The sequence below is a fragment of the Neophocaena asiaeorientalis genome, unplaced genomic scaffold (genome assembly GCF_003031525.2).
Source record: "Neophocaena asiaeorientalis asiaeorientalis breed wild unplaced genomic scaffold, Neophocaena_asiaeorientalis_V1.1 scaffold1340, whole genome shotgun sequence".
Lineage (NCBI taxonomy): Eukaryota > Metazoa > Chordata > Mammalia > Artiodactyla > Phocoenidae > Neophocaena > Neophocaena asiaeorientalis.
This window is the reverse complement of record NW_020174723.1, coordinates 117457-143379: the sequence shown is the minus strand read 5'-3', so window position 1 is coordinate 143379 and position 25923 is coordinate 117457. Positions and strand designations below refer to the sequence as shown.

At 52.6% G+C, this 25923-nt stretch overlaps 2 protein-coding genes across 5 annotated transcripts in view; both read right to left on the bottom strand.

Moving 5' to 3' along the window:
• The window catches only part of ZNF185 (zinc finger protein 185 with LIM domain), a 45633-nt gene that overhangs the window by 8225 nt on the left and 11485 nt on the right, over positions 1–25923 (bottom strand). For 3 of the 4 annotated variants that reach the window (XM_024760057.1, XM_024760058.1, XM_024760056.1), the window contains 10 exons: positions 25197–25283; positions 22145–22249; positions 21211–21297; positions 19230–19325; positions 18410–18499; positions 13338–13535; positions 11227–11337; positions 10015–10095; positions 7974–8045; positions 6811–6913 (listed from right to left, as the gene is read on the bottom strand). In XM_024760057.1, coding sequence (XP_024615825.1) covers positions 6811–6913; positions 7974–8045; positions 10015–10095; positions 11227–11337; positions 13338–13535; positions 18410–18499; positions 19230–19325; positions 21211–21297; positions 22145–22249; positions 25197–25283 — 1030 coding nt within the window. The remainder of the gene's footprint in view (positions 1–6810; positions 6914–7973; positions 8046–10014; positions 10096–11226; positions 11338–13337; positions 13536–18409; positions 18500–19229; positions 19326–21210; positions 21298–22144; positions 22250–25196; positions 25284–25923) is intronic. The other variant, XM_024760059.1, reaches the window with a different exon arrangement.
• Positions 839–1393, bottom strand: LOC112409754 (oral cancer-overexpressed protein 1-like). The gene is made up of 2 exons (XM_024760060.1): positions 1346–1393; positions 839–1204 (listed from the first exon to the last, which is right to left on the bottom strand). The coding sequence occupies exons 1-2, from the start codon at positions 1391–1393 to the stop codon at positions 839–841; spliced, it is 414 nt and encodes a 137-aa protein (XP_024615828.1).

The window sequence follows — 25923 nt, the reverse complement described above, 5'->3', positions numbered from 1 at the left end:
GAAGAGCTCGTCCCGGCTTCCTGGGGACAGGGCTGGCCTCTGCCCCTCTCAGCCAGACGCCCATGTCCATGGTGACATGAGATGCCCCAGGGCTCCACGGGGCATAGCGGGGACCTGCGGGTAGGGACCCCGAGACTGTGGGTGCGACCGTGCATTCTAGAGCGGGCACCAGGAGACAGGGCTGGAGTCCCAGCTCTGCCGCCCACTGCCCTTGGACCAGGCAGTCTCTTGGGCCTGTTTCCTAGTCTATAAAATGGGAATAACGCCTACCTCATGGGCTCCTGAAGGGACTAAATAAAACATGAGAAGCAGGTCACAGCACTGGTACATCTCAAGGGTCAATAAATGTCCAGTACCCATCGCTCCTTCCCATTAACCTGCTTCGTGTCAACCCTGTGGCTCTCATTTTTTAAAAAACCATCCCTCTGAGCGCTGACCAAAGCCCGGGGTGGGGGGGCGGTAAAGGCGAGGTTTATCATATCCAGAGCCAACCCAAGTCTAGATCCAGCCAGGCCTGCCAGATGATGAGAACCCGTGAGCCAGGGGCCTGGACCCTGGACCAGAGAAGAGCAGCCCGGTGAGGACTCTGCCAGGGCCACATTCATGCTGCAGAGCAGACAGGGCCCAACAAAGGATGGGCCTACATGGAGGGGCCCCGTGGGGGCATTGAGGCCACCCGGCAGACCTCGGGGGAAGGAAGCCCTTTCAGTGGCCAAGCTGGAACCCTCCCTGCAAAACAATGAATCCCCCATCATTGTTTTGCCCTTAATCACATTTTTAAACACTTAACATATGAACATCTGTTCCCTGATGTTTCGTCTTTGTGCGTCTGTCATCCTCAAGATGAAAGTCTGGAACCTTCTGCACTAATTTTAAAGTCGGGCTGGATGTTTAGTAATGAACAAAGCTGCTTAAATTTCCCTCTAATTCTGTCTAAGTCTTCATGAAGTTTATCATAAGTAGGGTCATCATAAGGGAATTTCTGAATCATTCCAATCAACGATTCTAAGACCTTCATCTCTTTGCTGTCTTTCTCAGTGGCCCAGCCGTGCAGGAGACATCTCCATGCAAAAGCAAAACCTTGGTAGCACCCGATCTCAGACCCGATTTTAGCTCCATGTAACATGCCATACTGTCTTCCTTCAATCATACCCAAACTACTTCCTTCTTCATAGCCTTCCTGATAACCTTCCCCATGAAACCGGGCTTTCCATCACATCTCAGGAGACTAGCAAGGAGAAACGTCATCAGATGATCACAAAATGTACCGTGACTGTGGCGCCTGCAGTAGAATAAAGGCTCTAACTTTGAAGGCCCAGCTGTGTAACTGGCACCATCATAACCTCTCATCCGCCATCACGATGGCGTCGAACATGTCCTGACTCCCGGGCATGGCGGCAGCCAGCCCACCCCCAACCCCCACCCCCTTGAGCTCCGGCACCACGCGCTGCGGCCGCAGACCCACAGGCCTCGGGCATGGACACTGGGAAGTTTTTGACTATAATTTCTTCAAGTATTTTCTCCGGTCCTTTCTCTCCCTCTTGTCCTTTTGGGACCCCCTATAATGCGAATGTTGTTGCGTTTAATGTTGTCCCAGAGGTCTCTTAGGCTGTCTTCATTTCTTTTCATTCATTTTTCTTTATTCTGTTCCGTGGCAGTGAATTCCACCATTCTGTCTTCCAGGTCACTTATCCGTTCTTCTGCCTCAGTTATTCTGCTATTGATTCCTTCTAGTGTATTTTTCATTTCAGTTATTGTATTGTTCATCTCTGTTTGTTCTTTAATTCTTCTAGGTCTTTGTTAAACATTTCTTGCATCTTCTCAATCTTTGCCTCCATTCTTTTTCCGAGGTCCTGGATCATCTTCCCTATCCTTATTCTGAATTCTTTTTCTGGAAGGTTGCCTATCTCCACTTGATTTAGTTGCTTTTCTAGGGTTTTATCTTGTTCTTTCATCTGGTACTTAGCCCTCTGCCTTTTCATCTTGTCTATCTTTCTGTGAATGTGGTTTCTGTCCCACAGGCTGCAGGACTGTAGTTCTTCTTGCTTCTGCTGTCTGCCCTCTGGTGGATGAGGCTATCCTCCTGGCCATTTTTTCACTGTAAATTTATCAGCCCTCGGTGATTCTAGTTACCATAGACCAGGACTTGAACCTCAACTTAGCCAGCTAATGGTGCTGATCCGTTTAGGGGGTCACCTCTGGGAACACAGGAAAAAAATCAACAATCTGGGCTTGCAACATGCCTCACACTGCGGAGAACAGGGACCCTAAAAGGTTGTTGTGATGCTGTGGCCATAAGTGTCTGCTCTTTCTTCCTAAATATAACAAAACAAACTAGTATTCCATTTTATTTATTTATTTTAGTATTTATTTATTTTAATGTTCATTTATTTATCTATTTTGGCTGCACCAGGTCTTAGTTGCGGCACGCAGGATCTTTAGTTGCGGCATGCGGACTCTTAGTTGTGGCATGTGGACTCTTAGTTGTGGCATGCAGACTCTTAGCTAAGGCATGAATGAGGGATCTAGTTCCCTGACCAGGGATTGAACCTGGGCCCCCTGCATTGGGGGCGTGGAGTCTTACCCACTGGACCAGCAGGGAAGTCCCCTACAAACTAGTATTTTAAAATGTTATGTCAATCTAACAAAGGTAAGATAAACCTACAGTTGAGGATAGTGACAGATTAGTTTATACAAATGAACTTGAGCAATGGAATGGCATATCCTGGGAGGCTGCAGGGTGCAGCTGAGACAACACTGGCTCTGATATCGGAACCGGGATTTCCACCCTCGGTTCTGAGCAGCTGTGTGATCTTACGAAAATAATATCCTCTTCACCTCTGTGCTCATGGACCCCAGGGGTGGCTCTCAGACACCCTGCCCACATTCCAAGAATTCCCCAAGAATATCAGGCCTATTTTGCCACAACTCCAAGTTCCCCAGCCCTGTGTGAGCTCCAATCAGGCAAGTTTAAAATCCCTGCCATTCTGTGCCTCGTCCTCCCAGGCCTGCCAGCCTCCTGCCTGCCTCTTCATCCCTATTCCCTCTGTACGCATGATGGAGACCTGTTTAGCCACTTGGAAAATACCCTTGGACACCTCTTCACCTCTGACTCTGGACCCACCTCCCTCACAAAGCCTTCCTGGGACCCCAACCCACTCCAACTGCACCCTTCACCCAACACTTGGCTCTGTGAGACCAAATGTGCCCAGAGTTGCTTAGGTCTGAGACTCCCGTAATTTTGCTCTCTGTTTAACAGGGGTGCCCTGTAATTAAAGTATATAACCAAAAATTGACAAAATATTCTAGATCTCTAGAACTTACTTAACTTGGGTACCTGACACGTTGTACCCTTTGACCATCACCTCGCCATTTCCCCCTCCCCAGCCCCTGGCGACCACCCTTCTACTCTCTTCTATGGGTTTGGCCGTTTTAGATTCCTCACATAAGTGGTACTAGGTAGTATTTGTCCTTCTGTGTCTGGCTTACTTCACTTAGCACAATGTCCTCCACGTTCATCCATGTTGTTGCAAATGGCAGGATTTCCTTCTTTCTTTAAAGGCTGAATAATATCCCATTTTGTGTATATACCACATTTTATTTTTTTTAATGTATTTTTGGCTGTGTCGGGTCTTTGTTGCTGTGCGTGAGCTTTCTCTAGTTGTGCAGGTGGGGGCTGCTCTTCATTGCAGTACATGGGCTTCTCATTGCGGTGGCCTCTCTTGTTGCAGAGCACGGGCTCTAGGTGTGCAGGCTTCAGTAGTTGTGGCACACGGGCTCAGTAGTTGTGGCTCGCAGGCTCTAGAGCGCAGGCTCAGTAGTTGTGGCACACGGGCTTAGTGGTTCCGTGGCATGTGGGACCTTCCCGGACCAGGACTCGAACCCGTGTCCCCTGCATTGGCAGTCGGATTCTTAACCACTGCGCCACCAGGGAAGTCCCTATATACCACATTTTCTTCAGCCATTCATCAGGCAACGCACAATCAGGTTGCTTCCATGTTTTGGCTATTGTTAACAATGCTGCAATGAACAGAGAATACAGACACCTCTTTGAGATCCTGATTTCAATTCCTTTGTGTATATACACAGAAGTGGGATTGCTGGATCATCTGGTAGCTCTATTTCTAATTTTTTGCCTGGCTTTGGTGTCAGGATAATGCTATCTTCATAAAATGAGTTTGGAAGTGTTCTTTCTTCCATTTCTGGAAGGGTATAAAAAGGATTGGTATTAATTTTTCTTTAAATGTTTGGTAGACTTGCCTGTGAAGACCCAGCCTCGAGTTTTTCTTTGTTGAGAGGTGTTTGGTTACTGAGTCAATCTTCTTATTTATTATTCGTCTGTTCAAGCTTCCAATTTCTTCTTGGTTCTGTCTTGGTAGGTTGTATGTTTCTAAGGATTTATCCACCTCTTCTAGGGTGTCCAATTTATTGGTATGTAATTGTTCATAATAGTTTCTAATAAGTTTTCATGTAAGTCCAGGAATCAGGGAAACAGAATGTTCTTTGCCAAATGACATGTCACAGTCTCTCCCTGCAGCACTCCTGAGTCAATTCTGGATCCACGCAGATGGAAGAGCTTCCTACCACGTGGCCTTTTGTTCCTTTCCTCCAATGTTCTGGGCCCCTCTCTACCTCGGCCACTGCTCTGGCCAGACTCTAGGTGGACAAGCAGCCTCAGCATCGCCTGGAAACTTGTTAGAGAGGCCAATTCTCAGGTCCCACCCAGACGTACTGAGTTAGATACTGGGCTGGGGCCCAGCACTCTGTGTCTTAACAAGCCCTTCAGGGGCTGGTCAAGTGTGAGATGCACACTCCAGAGTGAGAACTGCTGCTCTAGATCTCGTTACAACCAATAAGTCATACACCCCACTGCTGGACTTCCATGTTCTCCAGCTTATTTGGCTGGTTTCTGCCACCGCTGGAACCTCCATCACTGGACCAGCTCACCGCCTCACTGTTACTGTTCCGTTGCACACAGACCAAACCCTGCCAACTCACCTGGCATAATCTCCGCCCCAGTAAATGCAACTGCCCCTGCTTCACCCTTGTGGCTGAGCCTGGCTAGGGAACAACACAGTACGTGCTGACCGGTCTCCATAGGAACGAACGAGCCCTCCCTTCAAGCGGGCTCTGCACAGCCCATCCACCCTCCCTGTCTCTGAGACAACATTTCACAGACTCCCCTTTCTTCTCGAGTGTCCAACACCCCTCGCCCACCCTCACTCATAGAGGATCATGTTTTCTAATCAACTGAGAAAACAGAAGCAAGTACTGAAGTTCTTCATTCTTCCACCAGCCAACTTGGGAACCTCTCTGTATGTGACGCAGAGATTTGGCCTTTCCTATTCCTGCCATGTGTCAACTGGTACCCATCTTTCTCTCCTACAGACGTACATCATGATCACCATCAACATCTCTTTCTCCTGTGTCATCAGTGTCTGCTCACTACTGTATCGCTCCCATCTGCACCAACCCATGCCTGGCACCTCTGCCCCACTGTCTGCTTGCACTGCTCCCTTACAAAGCCAACCCATCAGGAGAGTCTTCCAGGCTCACTCTGTCCATTTCCACATGATCCCACTCCAGTCAACCTTCTATCCCCGTCACTCCAGCAAAACTGCTCCAACTGAGGTCACAGATGACCACCATGCTGCAAAATTCAAGGTCAGTTCTCAGGCTTCATCCCATTTGATCTCTCAGCAACCACTGACAGGGTGACCAATGCAGTCTTCGGAGAAATTGTGTCACTTGGGGCATTGCACTCTGTGTCACTTCTCACCCTCCTCTGTGGACCCCCTCCTCTTCCCAACCTCTAAATGCTAGAAAGCCACAAGGCTCAGCGTCAGCCCCCCTCTCCACCCACTCACACCTTAGGTGATTTCATCAGGTCAGGGATGGCTCAGGGAAAAAGCATGCCCTGCGGACTCCCAGCTCCAGCCTTACCCTGGAACACAAACTCACATATCCAAACGACCATGTGAGCTCCTCACATAGCTCTCACTGAGGCATCTTCAATTTCACTCATCTCCGCCTTCCCTCTGCTCAAACCTGCTCCCCTCTAGTCCTTCCCTTCTCGGTAAAAGGTGCCACCATCCATTCAGCTAATGGCCTGGGCCCCAAACTTTGCAGTCTCCTTTGACTCCTCTCATTTTCTCATAGCCACAACCTACCAGCTCTATTTTCAAACAGTATCCCCGATCCAGGCACCATCCTGACATGTCCCCTGCCAACTCCCTAATCAAGTGACTGCTTTCTCTAGCTTGATCTACTGCAGCAGTTTCCTAACTGATCTCCCTTTTCCCATTCCTGCCCCTCTACATTCGCTCCTTCATCTAGCAGTCAGAGGGATCCTTTGAAAAGCATGAGTCAGACCCGGTCTCTCCACCATCCAAACCACCCAGTAGGTTCCAACTGCATTCAGAATAAAACCCAAAGTCTCTCTGTGTCCTGAAAGGCCTGCATGATACAGTTCTTAGCCATCCTTTAGACTTTATCTCCTACCACTCACCCCTCACTCATGTCATTCCAGCCATGCGAGCTAAAATACTCCATGCTGCTGCCCCAGGGCCTATGCACTTGTTGGCTGTCTGCTGGGAATAGTCTTTCCCCAGAAGAATGCTTTTGTTTCCCTCAAAGTATTAAGCACATAGTACTCCTTTTGACTTGGGAGCCCATTCAGCTCCCAGTTCTGCACAGCCTTTGAGATGGAGCACACTCATACAGAGATAAAGCCTTCTCCACACTCTCTGCACCCATAAAGGCTCCCCAGCTCTGGATGACGTTCTCAGCAGCACCACCTGTCTTCCTTACCTTAAAGCAATAGTCATGGCAGCAAAGGCCGAGATGTTCTAAGGTAATCTTTGGACAGTCTCCGATCTCCTGGTTGCAGTAAGTACAGACCCCTCCACTTGTTCTGGGAAATGAAAAACAAGAATCCGCGGTCAGGCTGGTACGCAGACTATTGCTGTGACGCAGCCAGGTCCTGTGGTCTGACGCAGCCAGGCTTAGGCTGCTGCCAGGATTCCCAGCCTGCCATCTTTTCCTGTGCTGTGAACTGGCCACATAGCCTTGGGCCAGACTGGACCGCAGCCCACTGTAGACCGTCACATTGTTTCCAGAAACCAGTCCTGTATCTTCACCCTACTCTCTATCGTATGTTTGGACACCGCGATCTGATTCTTATTGCAGGCAGCTTGTTTGTCTCTATCCCTCTGCCTAGCATATCTGCTTGGGGGGCTGTTCCCACCTAGAATAGGAAGACATATGTCTTCTCCTACAGCAGACACGTCTCTGTATGCTCTACCTGGCCCCTCGTCTTGATGGCCCTTCTCTTCATGCCTGGGAGCACTAAGTCCTACCTGGAGTATCACAGAGGCAGCATGGGTCCAAGGACTATCACAAAATCAGTGTGGCTGTAGAGCCTGCTGGGACCTCATACTGAAGTCCTAGACACCGACTTGTAGATTGAGTATCTCCCCAGTTCCAGGATCCCTGCCTTTGTTCCTCAAGTCACCCCCTGGTTTTCCTCCTCAGACAGAACCTGTCAAAAGTCCCTGCCTGCCTTGCTGCTGGTCCAGGGCTCAGGCTCTTGACAGTGTTGCCCTCGTCACAGCCCTGTTCCTACCTCCTATTTTGCCACCACCAGTCCCAGCCCACAGTTAGTCAGATGGCAGAGTAGAAACACCCCTTACCTGGGAGTACTCAGGGCCCTGGGGTTTAGCCCTAGCTTTGCCACTAACTCACTGTTTTTGCCCTTTGGTCTTAGCTGGTTTCAAAGGCTTTCATTGCCACAAGTGTGACACCCCGATGAGGGAAGCAGTGCCCTATGCTGTGGTGTGACACATCCCATCTGGAAATGGACCAGAAGTAGCAAAGCGGCAGACAAAAGCAAATGGACTTTCAGCATGTAAATCTCCCTTACCTGTTTCTCCTTCTGGAGACCTGTGAGCTCCCTGGTAACACAGCAGACTTACCTCTCAGAGTATGGAGTACTGTCATGTGGGAGTTTCTTCTCCATGTTGCGTGAGTCCTCAATGCTGCTGACGCTGCAGGGAGTGTGATGGGAGAGAGGAGAGCAGTCATGAGTGGAGAATGCTGATTAACATATGACTCTGCATGACCAGCCATCATCTGTTATGCCAAATGAACTTGGTGCCAACGAGGCATAATTCTCTCAGAGAAGAGCTCTTACACTGGGGGCAAAGAAGACCTGCTGTGGTGAGGAAGATGAGAAGGGGGTGGCTAGGGTTCTGGAGAACTGTCAGTTTCACGGACCAGTGGGAAAGGACCATGGCTTTTCTCCCCACATACGGCCCTTGGTTATAATGTGACAATCGCCAGGGGCCCACTCACTGCAGGAATCAACTAAGAATGGGAACAAAAAAAACAAGGAAACATTCCAACATAATACATTGCTGGGTTACACAGTGGAATTAGGGGTGATTTTTAATTTTTTTCCTTTTCGCATCTTCATTTTTCAATAATATGACTTTTTAATAATAAAAAATAATGATCAAAAAAACTATTTCCAGGGAAGGGCAACTAGCTACAAGCTCTGGGATATGGCTTAGTGAAGCTGTCATGCTAACAGGAGCTGTGTGATGATCTTCTGTGGTTAAGTGACCTGCCTAAGGTCATGCTTGGAGTAAGGGGTGAGCCAGAATTTCAGCCCAGCTTCTGATTTCTTTTGAGATTTAAGCTTACCTCTAAGCCTCCTGGAAGGTAAAGCAAAAGGCGAAAACATGCTGGACTACACAACTCTAAGTGCCCCATTAAACAAAATACTGGTGGGACTGGAAGAAGAAAAACCAGGAGATGGACAGAGTTCATAGAGGCAAACGCTAGATGGCACCACAACAAGGGGACTTCCCTGGCGGTCCAGTGGTTAAGACTCCGAGCTTCCACTGCAGCGGGCACAGGTTCGATCCTTGGCTAGGGAACTAAGATCCCACATGCTGCATGGCATGTCAAAAAAAACCCCAAAGAAACAAACAAAAACAAAAAACCACCTCCCTGAAAAAAGCTATAGAGACAGAAAATAGTGGTAGCCAGGGGCTGTGGCTTGTGGTGCTGGGGGCGCTGCTAACGGGTCTGGGGTTCCCTTTTTGTGTGATAAAAATGTCCTGGAATTGGATGGTGGTGATGATTGCACAACATTGTAAATATACCAAAAATCACTGGACTGTACACTTTAAAGAGTGAATTTTATGATATATCAATTATAACTCAATAAAGCTACTAGGAAAAAATCACTCTAAGGAGTTACAAGTGAAGAAGCTGAGGCTCATAAAGGTTGAGCATCTTCTCCAAAATGACCCAACAAATGGGGGTTGAGCAGGCACTTGAATTTGACCCCTACGCCCATGATCATCATTCCACAGCAGCAGTGAAAGCTGGTCTGGAGTCCCCAGAGGCCCAATCCTGAAATAAGGCCAGGATGCACCTCTCTGTTACTAAAATCCTCACCCTAGCAGTGGGGTGATGGACGTGTCATAAAAAAAAAATCCCAGGAATACACTGTCTCAGTGTGGGTTAGTTTTCAGCTGAGGTGGCATCCGGAAGCAAGCAATGTGTGTTCAAATGAGGCAACCTGGCATGCTGGAAGAAGCATGCGAGCTGAAGAGAGGAGCCCTGAGTTCTGGAACAGGATGGAATTAACTAGATGGTTCTTAGGGGCCTCACCAGCTCTATCATGAGTGATGCTCTCAGGATTTCACAAAAGAAAGCCTGTAGTCTACCGAGAAACAAATACAGGCAGAAACAGCTGGTGCTGGAAGTGGAGTGTAGGATGAGTTAATGACAAAAGGGGAGTGCAAAGGCACCGAGTCAGGTAGAACGTCTGGAAATGCATAAATCTTGTCCATGAGCAATTAAATCATCTACCTATTCAATAAATGATTACACAGAAGGTACTCTGGGTGAAGTACTTAATGAGGTACTGGGGATGCAGGAATGAGGACAACACAGGGCCTGGCAGGAGAAGGCCGTGACATGGAAAGATCTGGGACTTCTCACCTGCTGTAGAATGAAGACAGTGGCTTCCCGGAAGATACCTCACCAGCATTCACGTAATCCTTCATAAAGAGAATCCCCTTGCTGTAGAAAAAAAACACAGCAGAACAGAAAGAGGTATACTGGAAGATTCCAGGGGACTGGGCCTGACCCAAAGCAGGGGTCCAGGACAGGAAGGACCCCCATTTTGTTTGAAGGACGTGCAGGAGCTCATGGGAATGCCTGGGCGCAGAGGTGCCGGTGCTGTAGCCCCCGGCGGGCAGCAAAAGCAGGGAACAGGAGCTGCTAGGCTGCTGAGCCCACCGTGGACTCGGGCTGAACTCAAAGCCCATGACTACAGCCTGCTGTGTGTGGATGTGAGAGCGCTAGAAAGATGCTCCCCGCAGCCAGTGGTGGGACGCTACCCTCCTGAGACCTCAGTCCAGTGGACTTTCCATTCTCCTCTCTGACCATGTTTTGTTTCCTTTCTGCCTGGGACTGAGATCACCTCTAAGCCTCATCTTACACTGTCAAATCTCCAGCAGCAGTCCAACCTCTCCCTTCCCACACTTGGAGCTCCAGGGTGAGCTCAGGAAGTTGCCTCACCCTGGACAAGCCCCTGGCAACTTTGGGAACAAGGTCTACCTCTCGATGGGCTCACCATGACACCAAATTTGGCCCCACTTTCATGCTCTGCACTCCAGCCTGCTGGCTTGGTGGCAGTAGGTGCTCCTCTGATCTCTCCTACACACACACACACACACACACACACACACACACACACACACACACAGTTCACTCAGCCTCCTTGTAATGGCTCCCTTCCTGCACTCTAAGATGGCAGGTGAGGACAGAAGCTCAGGTGAGGCAGTGGTTATGCGCCTCTTCTCACAACAGATAACGTGAGAGAGACAGACATAGGCCCTGACCTCAAAGGGATTTCTTTGGACTTCACAAGCATGTTCCCCAAGAAACATTAGCAAGGTCCAAAGGATGGCAGAGCCCTAGGAAGTGCCACCTCAGCTTCTCATTGGGAGACTCTGTTCAGGCCCACACACAAGAGTTTATATTAGGGGAACTTGGGCTACGCTCTGTGGCCCCTCGACCAATGGGCTGCTGAGAATTGGAGCAGGTACTAGAGCTAATATCAGGGAAGTAACGTGGGACAAAAGCCGAGTCCCTTAGCTCCAGGGAGGGAATAGCCCACAGAACATCTCCCAGATTGTCCCTTCTTACCTGGTTGAGTTAGACTCCAATTCACTTGGGGAGCCTGGCACGTAAACCTGAGGCTGCTCAGAGGTGGCAGTGACAGTAACAGTGACCATACAGCTTGAGGGGTTCCTCACCCTGAAAGAAGTGGAGGGAGCAGCAAGGGTGTCGACACTGAGAGCTGGTGCCTTCCAGGGTCCAGCAGGGTTATCAGGGGCTAATGCCGAGACTGCCACTTCAAAGAGTTTAAAAGAACGCTGACGTTTTTTAAACAAGCCTTGAAAATCACTCAGCTGTTTGTTCCTTGAGGCTCCTGAGATCAATGGGTAGAAGTACTCATTTTATAGATGAGGAAACCCAGGCTATGTGACCCAGGTTACATTGTAAGTTGGTGGCAAAACCCCAGCCTTCCAGTGTGTGCCCAGAACTATCCCTGCAGCCAAGGGCCTTGGCCTATGACTCACTTGGTTACAGCAGAGCTATGGGGCTAGCAAGGACTTGACAGACACAGCCCCGCTCACCTCCTCAGTGGGTGGGGCAGCCCCTTCCTGGAATGAGCTCCCTGCCCCCAACCTCCAGTGAAGTTTCTGGAGAGCACAAGGCTGAGGGAGAGAGGGACAAATGAATTTAGGTGTCACCAAGGAAGAGATGTGAATGGACCTCATTCTGGAAGTCACCTACCATAAGAAGAAGCAGGAGACTGACAGGTATAATGGTTTTTCTGAATCTCCACCCCTCGGCGTAGCACACAGCCCCTGGCTTGGAATCCAGTGCCCAGGACTTCAACTCGTTTAAGAGTGGGGAGGGTAGAGAACAATCATGACAGCACCTGCCCAGCTTCCCAGCCTCATCTTCCCAGACCATGTCACGTGGACCTGATCGCTCTCGTACCTTTGCACATGACACTACTTTCTCCTCGGGGAAGCCATTCCCAGAGTACCTGCCCTGTCACCCCGGGCTGGGTGAGGTACCCTGCCTCAATGTGCCCGGTCACCCTGTGCCTAGTCCTATGTCACTCTAGGACACAGGAATGCACCATGCAGACTGAAGGAGGTGGACGGGCTGGGAGGGAAGGCCCAATGGGAACGTGGAGAGACAGACGGGGGATAAAGTACAGGACCAGACAGTCAGAAGACGACTGAGTACAAGAGGAAGGAAACAGCATAGTCGAGGGGACAGAAGAGCTGAGGGGGCAAGGAGACCTGAAGCACAAGGAGAAGCCGGCTTATCAAAAATGGAGAGGCAGCGGATGGGCTTCCCTGGTGGCGCAGTGGTTGAGAGGCCGCCTGCCGATGCAGGTAAAAAAAAGAAAAAAAAAAATGGAGAGGCAGCGGATATAGCACAGTGATTAGCAATACAGGCTCTGGGCTGACTGCCGGGGTTCTAATCCCTGTTAGGCCACTGCCTGGCTGGGTGACTACTGGCCAGCTATTCAACGTCCCTCCGCCTCAGCCTCCCAACTATAGAACAGATATAATAATAGCACCTCTCTCATAGAGTTGGTGTGAGAACTAAATGAGTGAGGACACATAAAGCATGAGAAGGAGGCCTGCACATTCTCAGCACGCAGCAAATCCTAATGGTTCCTTCTGTGGTGTTACTGCTGTGGTATTTGTCTGCTTCCTGAGGGCGTGCTTGGGGGCCTGGCCATCGTGTTCAGTGTGTGTATGGCCGCTACCTACAACTGGTTCATGTGAAGTACTTGTATATCGTCTCTGGGTTATTCCCAAACTCATGACCACTTTGGGCAAAGATCTCTGTAGAGCTAAGAGGACACTGAAATGGTACCATACAAGGCACAGCTTAGAAATCTTCCAGCCCCACGAATGGCAAAGCACCCCGTATCCTTCTGCCAAGCCAGGTCTTCACGCTCCTTGTGGCTACCAGATAGCGTGGTTCTCTGGGCACCTTCTCTCTGTCAGGTTTGGTGTAACAGATTTGGTACTGTGGCTCCAAACTCAGGCCACAGAGATCTACCCTGGGATACTCACTGCTTGTCAGCCTCCCATGGGCTCCTAGCCCATCACACCTGCAGAAGGTAGCTGGCATGCCTAGCGTGTTAGGGCTTGCTCTGGGCTATGGGCCCTGACAAAAGTCAGGTTCAGGCAGGCAGGAGTCCAGCACAGAGTGGCCCTTACCTGCTGGCCTGGCTGTCCACTTCCAGGTGCTGGTCAGGATTCCTGGGGCTGCCCTGCTGCTCGGGGCTGCTGGGGTCTGCCGGCTTATGGGTGGGTGCAGCTGGGTCTCCCTGGTCATCTTGCTGGGCTCCAGGCCTCCCCTGCCAGGCGTCTCCCACCTTGGTGACCACATTCTCCTCCTCAAAATCAGCCAAGGTACTGAGGGAAAATAAGCCCTTGGTTACCGACTACACACCGATATCCCCTCCCGTGGCCATAGCAGGCTCCTCTCCCAGGAGGTGGGGCAGACAGGAGCCCGGCATGGCCCCCACCTCGGGGAGAGCTCGTGTCTTCCTCAGGGGGACCCCAGCGCCGCTGCTCCCCTCCCACCAACAATGGCTGTCCTCACGTGTATTACACGAAGCCTGAGCCCAGATGCTTTTGTCACCCCCTCAGTCCAGCAAGGGGGGAGCGCCTTCCCTGCTGTCCTTGGCATCAAGCTCTTTGGGAGCTCTTACTTCCTTCCTGGCCTCACATCACAGCTACCCCTGCACATCCCTGCCATCACCATCCCTACCCTGAGGTGCTTCGGAGGGCCTTGTTCTCAGTGCTGCCGCCTTCTCCACGTCCCATGGGACGGCGCTGCTGCCTGGTGGCCTCAAGCACCAAAGATGTCGTAGGCCCACTGGCCGGGGCCAAGACTGAGTGAGATTATTGAGAACATGAGGCTAGCATTCCAAAAGGTGAGTATCTAGTTCACCATCACCTTGATCCTGGCCCATCCCGATCTCAACCCTCCTAACAGCAGCAGCCTGCCTCCAATGGCTGGTGGGGCCATCTAAGGACAAGATCACACCACCAGCCACCTCCAGCCCTGGGGCTCTATTCATGGAAGTTAATCCCCTAGTAGGCAGGCAGGCTCGCTGCCTTCAAGCTGGAATAGCAAGGGGCGTGGAGCTCACACCTTTCGGAGGGTATGCTCTCCTCAGATAGTGCCAGCCCCTTACCCCAGAGTGCCCGGACACACCCACCCCACCTCTGCCTGTGACATACAGGCTTGAGCTAAAGAAGGCAAACCAAGAAGGCCTTAAGAGTTTGTTTCCCAATTCTGGAAGCCCTGAGCTAGCTTTACCATGGACTTAATCGGAGTCCTGTACCAACCCATATCCCCTACAGAATTACAGTAATAGAAGTTGTCCCCACCAAGTCTGTGAATAAAGCCAAGATTCTCAGCAAAGAGCAATTTGGATGTCCACTGCGACACATGGACAAGTGGATGAATAAAAAGGAAATCTTAGTAAAACAGTCACGGGAAGTCTTGCTGAGCAGTGTAACAGCCCAGAGGTCTTCCAGGCCCCTAATGAATTGCCTGGAAGTCAAGTGTTTAGAGATAGGGAAGGTAATACTTGTGGCTGTAACCAGACCAAAGATCCAGAAACCTAATACAGCTACTGACAATTCTGGACACAATCACACTCTCTACGTGGAAGAACACAGCCCCTTCGACTCTTGTGCTACCTCCATCACACCCCTCCAATGGTTGACAGTTGTCTGCGGAGAACAAATGTGGTTAAAGTTCACCTGTTCTTAATGCAGAGAGAACAGAAACCTGAAAATCCCAGACTTGCAACACAGAGGAAAACAGCATATGCTTTAGATGTAAAGTCTAATAACACAAATTTAGTGGGGAGAAGGTGAGCTAATCTATCTTATTAAATGAAGTCAGGCCAATACGGCTGGTAAAGGGACCAGAGGCCAGCTTTCTGAGTGTCCTTAAATAGTTTTGGTGGAAAGAGACAGTCCTCTGGGACTGCTTTATTTGGCTGTGACTTCTTATAAAAGGAGAATCCAACATTTACGTAGTACTTTGTGCCAGGAAATGTCCTACATGCAAACGCATTTAACCCTCACAACAACCCTGCGTGGTAGGATCTATTAGGCCACTATCTACAAGTAAGGAAACTGAAGCACATAGATGAGTACGATACCCAAAACCGCATAGCAAGTAACTGACAGAGCTTAGGCTTGAGGCCAGGCACAGGAGTCCGTGCTCACTATACTATACCACCTCTTCCTGTACTGTGATGAATCAAACCAAGTTAGAGTAGGGTAGAGTTCCTCAACTTTGGGACAGCTCCACTGCTCTGCAGGAGGTCCCTGCCCACCCCATTCCCCTCCTTCTCCCACCTCTTAGGAAAGGGGCCCCTTCCCCACGGAGCCCCAGCGCCCAGAGCAGCATCTCCGCCCGAGGTCCCTCGTGGTTGGAGGGTCGAGCCGCCCTCCCCGCGTGTCCACAGCTCCTGGCCCCGGCCAGCTCTGAAGGCCAGCGCCCAGAGACCACCGACACCAGGGCACCCCGCCAAACAGCCCCGTTGGCTCCTTGCGGGCACCCAGCTCCCTCCCTCTCTCCCGCCTCCGCCGGCACTGCGGCGAGGGTGCACACGTGGTCGGGGGGCGGGGCTGCTTCAGCCGCAAGGCCGGCGAGACCACCCACGTCCTCCAGGCCAACGGGGGAAGGGCAGCAGGAGGCCGGGGTGCCCGAGACGGGCGGCCCGGCCCAACTGTGATCCTCGCGCGCCATCTAGCGGCAGGCGCGGGCACGACCGCGGGAGAAGCGCCGCCGAGGCCGCTCACGCCCACGGTAGCCATTTCGCTGTGTGGACGGTCTCGTTTCCCGACGCACACCGGACCAAGCTCGCGGCTGCAGGAAATGGCGGCGAGCGCAGGCGCACACTCGCTGAACGCAAACGCGCACCCTCCCGGAGCACGCACGCGCAGGCGCACACAGGACGATCTCACGCTGGTCTAGACCCAAAAGCGTGCAGGCATGCGCGAGTCGGGGACGCACGCACAGATGCACACGTTCTGTGACGGCGCGCGTGCGCAGGCGCACACTTCTGTGCCGGTGCGCGTGCACAGGCGTACAGTGCGTGCCGGCGCGCGCGCGCAGGCGCACACGTTGTGTCCCGGCGCGCGTGCGCAGGCGTACATGTTCGTGCAGGCGCTCGTGCGCAAGCGCACACGTTCTGTGCCGGCTGCGCAGTTCCCCGCAGAGCAGGTGGGGACTCTGTCCACCTTTTTTTCTTCCCATTGCAGAATCTCCTGGCCTCCCATGACATCGTGACAGCTCTAGGACAGAGTTTGTCAGCCTCACCATTATTGACATTTTGGACTCGATAACTGTGGTGGGAGCTGTCCTCTGCACTGTAGGACGCTGGGCAGCATCCCTGGTCTCCACCCACTATTTGCCAGTAGTACCCTCTTCCCAGTTGTGGCAATCAACAGTGTCTTCAGACATTGCCAAGTGACTCTTGCGGGGTTGGAGGTGGGGGAGATGCCCCTGTTTCAGAACCACTACCCTAGAACAATTGAATCTAAATCTCTCCGCGTGGGTCACAGGATACTTAAAAAAAAAAACAAAACACCACTTCTCAGGTGATTATCAAGTGCAGCCAGAGTTGTGAAACACTGATCAAGAAAGTTTGTTTTGATTTTGCGAACTTTTAATCAGAGAAAATTAGTTCTAAGCCTGGGCTCTACAGTTAGCCAGATCTGAGCTCTATTCCTAGCTTTGCTCTTCATAGGAGCCCACCGTTTCCTCCACTGTCAAACTGCGTAATAAGAAGCCAGATCCTTCCCCAGGTTTGGGGAATGTTACACGCGATTGTGCAGATGGCATGCTGTACACATTAACCATCTGACAGTTACTGGTTCTGGGTCTTGAGAATAGGCTCCAAAGAACAGACTTCATAAACTAGCTTTTCAAAGTTTTTCCTGGGGTTTTTCTTAGAACCTCTTCAGTTGCGACTCAGCTCTGCCATTTGGAATCTCTTGACAAGTCAGTTAACATTTCTATGCCTCAGTTTCCCCATCTTATCAATTTCACAGGGTTGCTGGCAAGAGCAAAGCACCTGGCAGAGCGCACTATAGGTGTCAGTTTTTGTTTTCACTCTGTTAATTGTCAGGGCAATTTGAAACAAAAAAGTCACATAATAGGGCCTCATACCTGAGAGATCCATTACCCACCCCACCCCCAGCATCACAGTTTATGTAGGGGTGACAAATGTAAAAACGTAGCTGTAATGTGGTGTGAAATTGCAAACATTCACTCACTTCTTAAACACCTAAATCAGACCGTGTTCCTCTCTGGCTTAAAACTTGAAAGAAGATCCAATCTCCCTCTCATGGCTTTTACCAGGGCACGGTTCCATCTATGGTCCCCCTCACCGGGTAGGCTACTTTATGCTTTGGAACTGCTAAGCGTGTTCCCGAAGCAGGGTTTTAAGTCTGTGTTTCCCTATCTGCAGCTCTTTACTCCTTGCTCTTCCTAGAGTTGTTGGTTCCCCCACTCGTCTAAGTAGTACCCTCCTCACCGCCGTTACTCTCTATCTTAGCACCCCGGCTATCTCTTTCAAAGCACTGTTCTTCCCAGGAGTCACAGAGACCTGACTTCCAGTCCTTTGTTATTCATTATAGCTAGGCACAAAGCTCACATGATTGTGGGGAGGGCCGTACGAGACACTGAGCACAGGGCTGTGCACACAGTAGGTGCCCCAAAGTGAAGTAGCTGTGGTGATTATTAACGATATCTGATAGAAAAGGCCAATCAGCCCCTGCCTACCTTGACAAACCTCATGTTCCACGCCTAGCTACTTACAGTGTCCAGTAAACACCAGGTTATTTGGAGACCTTTGTACATCCTGTACCCTTTGCTTGGAGAACTCCTATTCACCTTTCAAGATTCAGCTCAAAAGTCACCTCTCCCATGAGGCTGTCCTGGGGCCCCCTTCCCCTGTTCCAGTCTGGACCAGGTTTTGCCCCCCATTAGCCCTGTCCGATTTGTCTGTGTACTCGTCTCCAGCACAGAGCAGGTGCCTTCCAAGTAGTTGCTGACCGAAAGAGTGGTTGACTTCCTGACTATGGAGGACTTCCTGGCAGAGGCCAGAGGTTTCCAGCTGGGGCTTCAGCCCTCGCCACGTCCCTTGGGCCAGCTCACGGGCCTCACTGGCCTCACCTTCCCAGCCAAAGGCTAATGTACACTTGAGCCGCCTCTCTCCACCGCACGAGCTCAGCACTGTTAGCTGATGCCTTACCCCTTTGGGTCCATCTCCATGTCCTCCAGGTGTGCCGGGCTGTTGCTCTTCCTGCCAGCCAGGACAGCAGAGGCAGAAGTGGCACCAGAGCTGAAGGAGGAAGCACACAGACCTTCTGAAGCCTCAGACCAAAGGAGACTCGGAGCCCAGGTCTTCCCCTTCCCAGCTGCATTCTCACAGGAAAGGAGGACCTACATCTGGCCGTGACCAGCTTGGAATTCCTGGGGAAGTGTCCTCCTAGTTTGGGGTTCCAGCATCCTTGCATGACCTACACCTCCCGGGGCTCTGTGGGAATCTAGAACGATCGTTCCTTACTAAATGTTGCACACACCCACAGCAAAATGGCCACTTCCCACTGGTGGATTGGTAGAGGAAATAGGGCAGAAGCCTGCAGCCTGGGAATGCACAACCTCCTCCCATTGCACCTTTGCACCTCTCCAGCCACCTCCACACGCTCCCTGGGGCTGAGCCCGCTGCTGCCGGCTGGCTGTCCCTGGGATTCTTCCCACCGACTTCTCCTAGCAGGGTCTCTTCCCAAGCTACACTTCTCAATGCCCTCTTCTCTGCCACCTCAGCTTGGGTCCCTCTGGGTAGGTGCTGAGTTGTCTGGGTCCCGTGACTTATCACCTGTACCCACTCCTCCACCGCCCCTGGTGGGTGGGTTCGCCTCCCAGCCTTCTCCGTCCTGCAGCGATCACCTGATGTGAAGATGCCATGGAGCTGAGAGGTTCAAGGGGGACCCTGGGGTGCTGGACGTGAGGATGAAGCCTAAGGCCGTCTGGCGATGGGACTGGTCATTGAGCAGTTGCCCCACCCTTACCTGGTGGCCGCTGGTCCAGGCTTATGAGGCTGCGAGTTGGCACCGGGCACCTCCTGATCATCCAGCAGAGGGGTGAAGACAGCAGGTGAGCACAGCCTGTGGAAGGAGGCCAAGCCCGGTCTCGGTTCAGGACTTTGCGTCTTTATGTCTACACCCCCCGAGAGCGTGGCTTCTGTACTCACTCACATCCTACAGCTGACCGACACCAGGACAGCGTGGCCTCGTGGTGAAGTGCACACTCCCTGGGGGGGCACATTACTCTGATTCAAATCACAGCTTTATTAAGCTTCTGGCTATGTGACCTTGGGCACGTCAACTGACCTCTTTGGGCCTCAGTTGGATCATCAGTGAAATGGGGTGACAACTGTGTCTGCCTCATACATTTTCTGAGAGGAGTAAATGAGTCAATAGATGCCAAGTACTTAGAAAAAGGCCTGGGCCCCAACACGTGCTAAAGTGCTCCTGTGATTATCACCAGGCCCTGTGGCCATTTGTAGAAGCAGCAGCCCTTTGCGGTCCGTCTGTGCCCGTCAACTTGATACAGATTCAGTGCGTGCTGTGTTATGCAGCCTTCCCAGGTATAGGCTGAGTCCCATGTCTCTCTGTGACTCACAGCATGCCGAGCAGTTACCTGTGCGAGCCTGCACCCTCCACTTGAATAGCATGCGTGTTAGGAGTTCCTCATGTTTGTTTCCACACCCACTTACACCAGTTGCACGTGCAACCATAACCACTGAATTCAACCATTAAGTAAACTCATAAAAATGAATGGAAAAGGAGAGTGGGTGCTTTTTTTCATGACAAACAACCTTTTCTTTGCAAAGACTATAAAAGCAAGTCTCTTAAAAATCATTGTCTATAGAAGAGACAATGTAAAAGACTGTTAAAAGTCATAAAAGTCTAGAAGATATTAAGATAATTTTGCAAGTTAATATGAGCTTTGGCTTCATTTTAAGGAAACAACGCAGAAAGCAAAGACTTCATTTTTGCGAGGGGGCAGAGGCAAGAAGGATGTTCTGGCCCAGTCACGTTGGACCGGAGAATGGAGTCAACCTGCAGGACCGTGCTGGCCGGCACCGTGATGCAGGCCGCGGGTGTCGGGCTCTTCCACGGTCCTCCCCACTAGCGGGAGCTCAGAGAACCGAGGCCCCGGCCCCGTGGCGTTTCCCGGCACCGGCTGAGGCACAGTGGGCAGACGCTGGGGCCTGTCATCCTCTTCCCGTGTTGGCTTGTGCTCCTGATTTGGAAGTCGGGCCTTGGCGGTCCAGGCATCAGTTGCAAACTAGTAAAGTTAGGGCAAGGGGCTCCCGGTGGGCTTGGGCGAGTAGGGGCAGCTGAGAGGGCCAGTTGGGAAAGCGGAGATTCTCTCCTTGGCCAGACTGCTGTAGGGCAGGGGTGCCGGCTGGCAGCGTGCCTTGGTGGCTCTCTGTAGACACCGGCTTCACCATTCCTCCCTGGCCATCTGTTCTGAACCATAAGGGCTCTAGCACAGCTTGCAGCTGAATTATCTGTGCCAACATCTGTACACCTAACCTTTGTCCCCAGGGATGAGTCATGCTTGGTTTGGAACCACCTGGGGACAAGTGGGACCTTGCCACTCCGCATATCACCTGAGAAAATGGCCCCTGACTCTACCCAGGTCCAAGAAGTCAGAGCCCAGCTAGACACGCTTGCCTCCTACTTTGTCTCACTGTGGCCACTGCTTTTCCGCTCACTGAACTTGAGAGCAGAGCTGGCCAGAGGAGGAAGGTGGAGGAGGCTCTGGGGCTTCTGGAAGGGATGACGTAAATCTCAGAAGTGGAAAGTCCGGGGACAAAGGATGTGCTGGCGGCAGGAGTGCCGGAGATGGGAGAAGCAGTAGACGGGACTATGGGAAATGACCAGTGCCCCACCCCCAGGAGCCCAAGCAGCTGTGGCGACTTGATCAGGAACGGGAGAGAATCAACAACTTGGGGCCACGGGCCTCCCTCAGGTAGCTCACCCTCCTCTCCCAGAGCTGATGTCTGCTCCAGCCAGGCCTTCAGGCGTGGAGCCCATGGCTCCGGATCCCACGTTGCCATCACTTGATCTGTCATGGGAAGAGAAACATTTGCTGGCTGATTGGGTTTCCATTGAATGTAACTCATATGCCCTGAGAGTGGGCGCCTTCAGCGGCCACCCTGCACTGCTCCAACTGAAGCCAAGCTGATATCAGCAATATTTCTGCCTTTTTTCCTAACTTGGTGGGCTGGGAGCAAAAGTGGAGCCAAGAAACAGCCCAGGGCTGAGACAGGCTCCCCGAACAATCCTGGGTCCCCTTCCCTCATTCCAGTGCTGGGGTTCCACAGGGCCTAGGGCTGCGCACTAAGAAGACAGTGGCCGGCAGACAAGGCTGTGGGCTCTTATCCATTACTTCCTGTTCAGGAAGTGCCCAACTGTGAGCGACTAGTCACCATCCCCAGGCTCCCCTGGTCTGGCTTGAAGGACAGGTCAGTGGGATGGCTGTGGGGTGGCTGGCGCACAAGCAGCCCCTCTGGACTCAGCATCCCCGGCTATCATTCTGCCTCCTATCCCTGCACCCCCTCCGCATCTCCCTTCGCCTACAGGCCACCCTGGAAGGCCCTGTTAGATCCTCTGCTGGGGTCCACGAATCCTTTGGTCACTGACTTCCTGAAACCTCTAGCTTGGCGGCCTTGCTGGCCTAGAGTTTTGTCCTCCTCTGCAGCTGGCTCCCTGAGGAATCTTGGCAGGGGCCTGCCCTTCTCCAGGCCTCATGCATTCCTTCATTCATTCTCTCAGCAGATATTCATTGAGGACCTGCACTGCCCCTGACACTGGGGACACAGTGAAGAATGGGACAGTCCTGGTCCCAGCTCCATCCACTGACCTTGGATGGGGGGGGGCCACATGGGCTCCGTGTCCCTGCACTGAGTTACCTTTCAGAGTCTGCACCAAGGCCCTTGAAGGCCCTTTCACCAGTCAAGTCTGTCTTGGGCTCTCTGGGGTTGGGGGCTTCGTTGTCTTTGGAGCCTGGGGAAGACCTATGGTAGAAAGAAACATAAGTTAACTACCCATCAGCCAACCATACTTAGGTGGGGGCAGTTACCTCATCCCCAAATGCCAGCTTTCTCCAAAGAGCGCAAAGCCTGACATCGCAGGATTGGCTGATTATCAAAATCTACCAACAGCTGCTGTTGACTGAGGGTCAGACCCCATTCTCATGACTCTGAATGCATTAGCTCTCCACATCAACCCCACAACATGGTCACTGTTCTTAGCCGTGCCCACTCTCCAGATGAGCAAACGGAGGCACAGAGAGCCTGGAGTGACTTGCCCCGAGTTCCACAAGTAACAAGGGGAAAAGCTGAGATTTGAACCCAAGCAGTCCGATCCTAACTCCTGATTCAACCTCCCTCTATGCTCTCTGAGGTCACCAGGGAGCCTCATGGTGTCAAACCCAACAGAGACACTCCCATCATTCTCACCATTCAGGACCACTGACCCAGTGGGCCACTCCCGCCTTCTCTCCCCCATCCGTCCATCATGACTCTGTGTCACTGGCTTAAATGTTGGTGTTCCTGGCGTCCCTCTCCATCTGAATGCTCTGCCACCTACCTTGGTCACCTCCTCTGCTCCCATGGCGTCAACTGTCATTCTTCAGCCAATGACGTCTGCCTGTTCCCACCTCTCCTCTGTGCTCTGACCCGTACCCTCACTGCTTCCGGGACTGGCCCTCAGGCACCTCACCCTCAACATGGCCAGAACTGACCACCCTCACCAGCTGCCCTCAGGGGAATGACCAGGCAGCTGCCACCTCCACGATACTATCTGTGCTCAGTCTGCTGGCTCCTCTCTCCTCGAGTCCCTTGACTTTGTACCCCATGTAAATATCGACGTTGAACCCCATTATTTCTGCTCTCATCCCTCTGCACAGAACATGGAAATCTCTTGAGCCCTGATCTCTCTGCCAAAGCTCAACCAGAAACCCTCAAAAGCCTCCTGGTAATTTGCATTTGGATGCCTACAGATAAACTCATCACATAGTCATTTGTAAAGTACTAAGTATTTATAGCACCCCTTCCTGCCCCCTCCCCTTAGTTCCCACTACTGTAGTGACTTATGGAGCAAAAAGCGCAGGGAGGGAGTCAGGCAGTGGGGTGGGAGTCATGGATCCGCCTACTCTTGGCCGTGTGGCTTTGAGGAAGTTACTTAAGCATTCGTGGTCTCAGTTTCCTCATCTGTAAAATGGGCATAGTGATTGCATCTACATCCTGCATGGGGACACGTGTTAGGTTGTTTGGGACAGGGCAGGGCTTAGTGAATTCTAGCTTTCCCTCTTTCTTCCTTTTCTCCGACATGACTTTCCTGTTGGAAAGTGGGGGAGGGGTGCTCCAGAGGATCTCCAAGGGCTGTTATAGCTTTGTCACTCCCAGACAAAATGCCAGTGGCCTGGCTTCCTGCTGCATCTCTCAGGGGCAGTGAAGCAGCTTCCAGTGTTGCCTTATTAAAGACGCTGTCACACTGGGTGATTCTCAGTCATTCCAGCAATAAGTGCTCCTGCAGTCCTGTTCTGGGCCAGCCAGGCCTTGAGCTCTCCAGGAGCTTGGAGTCCTTGGGGCAGAGCCATCTGGGAGTGGACAACTGTGACTCCGTGTGGAACACTCTCTGGTGGAGGGATGAACACAGCGCTGTATGAGCTCAGCGCGGAAAGCCCCTCACGGGCGCTGCCTCAGAAAGAAACACAAGTAAAGGAGGTGCTACAAAGGGGAGACATCTGAGCTGAGACTGGAAAATGCAGATGGGAAAGGGCATCCTACAGCCTGCACAGACGAATGGGGCTGGGGGAGGCTGGTGGGGAGGGCCCAGGGAGGAAGGGTGTATGAGGGGATCCTGGGGAGGGGGTGGATGAGCCCCGCTGGGCAAGGTAGAGAGTTCAGGCTGCGGAGCCTAAAGGGGAGGGGGAATTGCAGGGTTTTTCCCCAGGGACTGGCATAGGACTACTGCTGCCCTTTAGAAATGGCACCCAGGTAAGAATATGAAGGAGATTCTGGGATGGAGCGAGTGATGAAGGAGGCCTGGCCCCAGGGGAGAGGCACGAGGGACAGAAGTATCTCTAAAATAGAATGGACAGGACTCAGTGCCCAACTGCGGCGAGGGTGTAGAGAGGGAGGGGCCGGTGAAGACAGTCAACGGCCCCAGAGATCGGAGCTTCCACCGCCCCAAGGATTAGCCTGGGCTTATGCTCTGGCCTCCGTCCCCAGACGCTGGCTTCACAGGGTGGGGTCCCAGTCTGTCGGCTTCACTGCTGTGAGCTGGGTGAGTAGCTAAATGATCAGGAGCCAGAGCCCCTCGGGGAACAAGCGGCCCCTCCCTGCTCGCATCTCCCTTTGCCCCCACCCAAGCTTCCCTGGGGCCCAGCTCCCAGCCCCCCGAACCCTGCCTGCATGTTACCTGACTGTCTGCCCCCTACCTTGGGGCAGGGGCTGGGCCTGCCGTGCTCCCTGCTGGTTGTGCCCCCCCCAACCCCCTCCCCTGTCCCTTGAACTGTCAATGCTGACCTAGTGACCCTGCCCTGTTCCTGGTGCCTCCCCCTGCCACGGCTGCTTCAGTGTCTTCATGGGGCTCTGCAAAGCCCAGATCCCCACCCAGCACGGCTGGCTGCTCCCATCCACAGGGCCCAGCAGGGTGAACCATCACTTCCAGGGGCTCCTGGCACACGCTCAGCATCTCACTTGTGTCTGCATCTGCCTCCCCCAACTTCAGCGGGGGGTGGCTGCCGCTGGGTCCCCAGGGCCGGGTCTGGTCTCCCATGGACCAAGTGCTCGCTCCCCAGGACTTGTGGAGTGAAATGGGATGGGGGCAGAGAACCCAGGTGGCTCATGCCTCCCACCAACCAGCCCCCAGGCCTCATCGCTTGCACCCTGACCCTGCTGCCCCCAACTCTAGAATCGTGTGTAAGGAGCCCAGGCAGCAGCAGGGCCCCTGTACCTCATTTCTTCCAGGTCTGGGGCCACCAGGCGGAGTCCCGCCCCGGGTGTTGTGATCTGCAGGCGGACAGTCTCCTCACCTCTTGCGCTGTGACCAAAGGAGAGCGTCAGAGAGTCGGTGGTAAGAAAGGCCTCCGCTTCTCCATCTGTGCTGGGGATCCAAGGGTGTCCTCTCTGAGGAGCCTCCTGGCTAGTGCAGTGGGACACCCAGACCCATTGCCTTCCCCCCATCCCCTTGTTTTTTCTCTCTTGTCTCCTCTTTGGGCTGAGCTCGGGCCACTGACCTCCAGGTCCCAGAGGAAAGGCATTGGAGGACCCCCTCACCAGTCTCCCATCCTCGACCCCAGCCCCCTTCAGACCGTGCTGCTGATCAGTTGCAGAGGTGCGCCCTGCCCGTGGCCGCACTGCAGCATCCAAAGTGGCTATTTGTGAGTTCAGGGGCTGAGGGGAACGGGTGATGAACAAAATGCCCAGGAAACCTACAGACCGAATTTGGAGTGAGAGCCAGTGGAAGGGGCATGTGGGAGACTCAGGGGATGAAGGTCAGAGAGAAGGTGCCGGTGAGCTTGAGACCAGGGAGGATCAGACAGTCTCAGCCCTCAGAGGGTCCCTTTGAGGGTTCCTGCGCTCAGAGGCTGGTCCGAGGGTGACTGCACACAGCCCTCCAGTTCCAGTGTTTTGGGGCCCCCACTGCAGCTCCGGACGCCCAGCAGGAATCGGGCCGTGGT

Bases quoted from the DNA above. Each gene is read 5' to 3' on its own strand.
- LOC112409754 (XM_024760060.1), bottom strand. From the start codon at position 1,393: ATGCCCGGGAGTCAGGACATGTTCGACGCCATCGTGATGGCGGATGAG. The intron at 1,205-1,345 runs AGGTTATGATGG...TGATGGAAAGCC, and splicing joins CCATCGTGATGGCGGATGAG to CGGTTTCATGGGGAAGGTTA.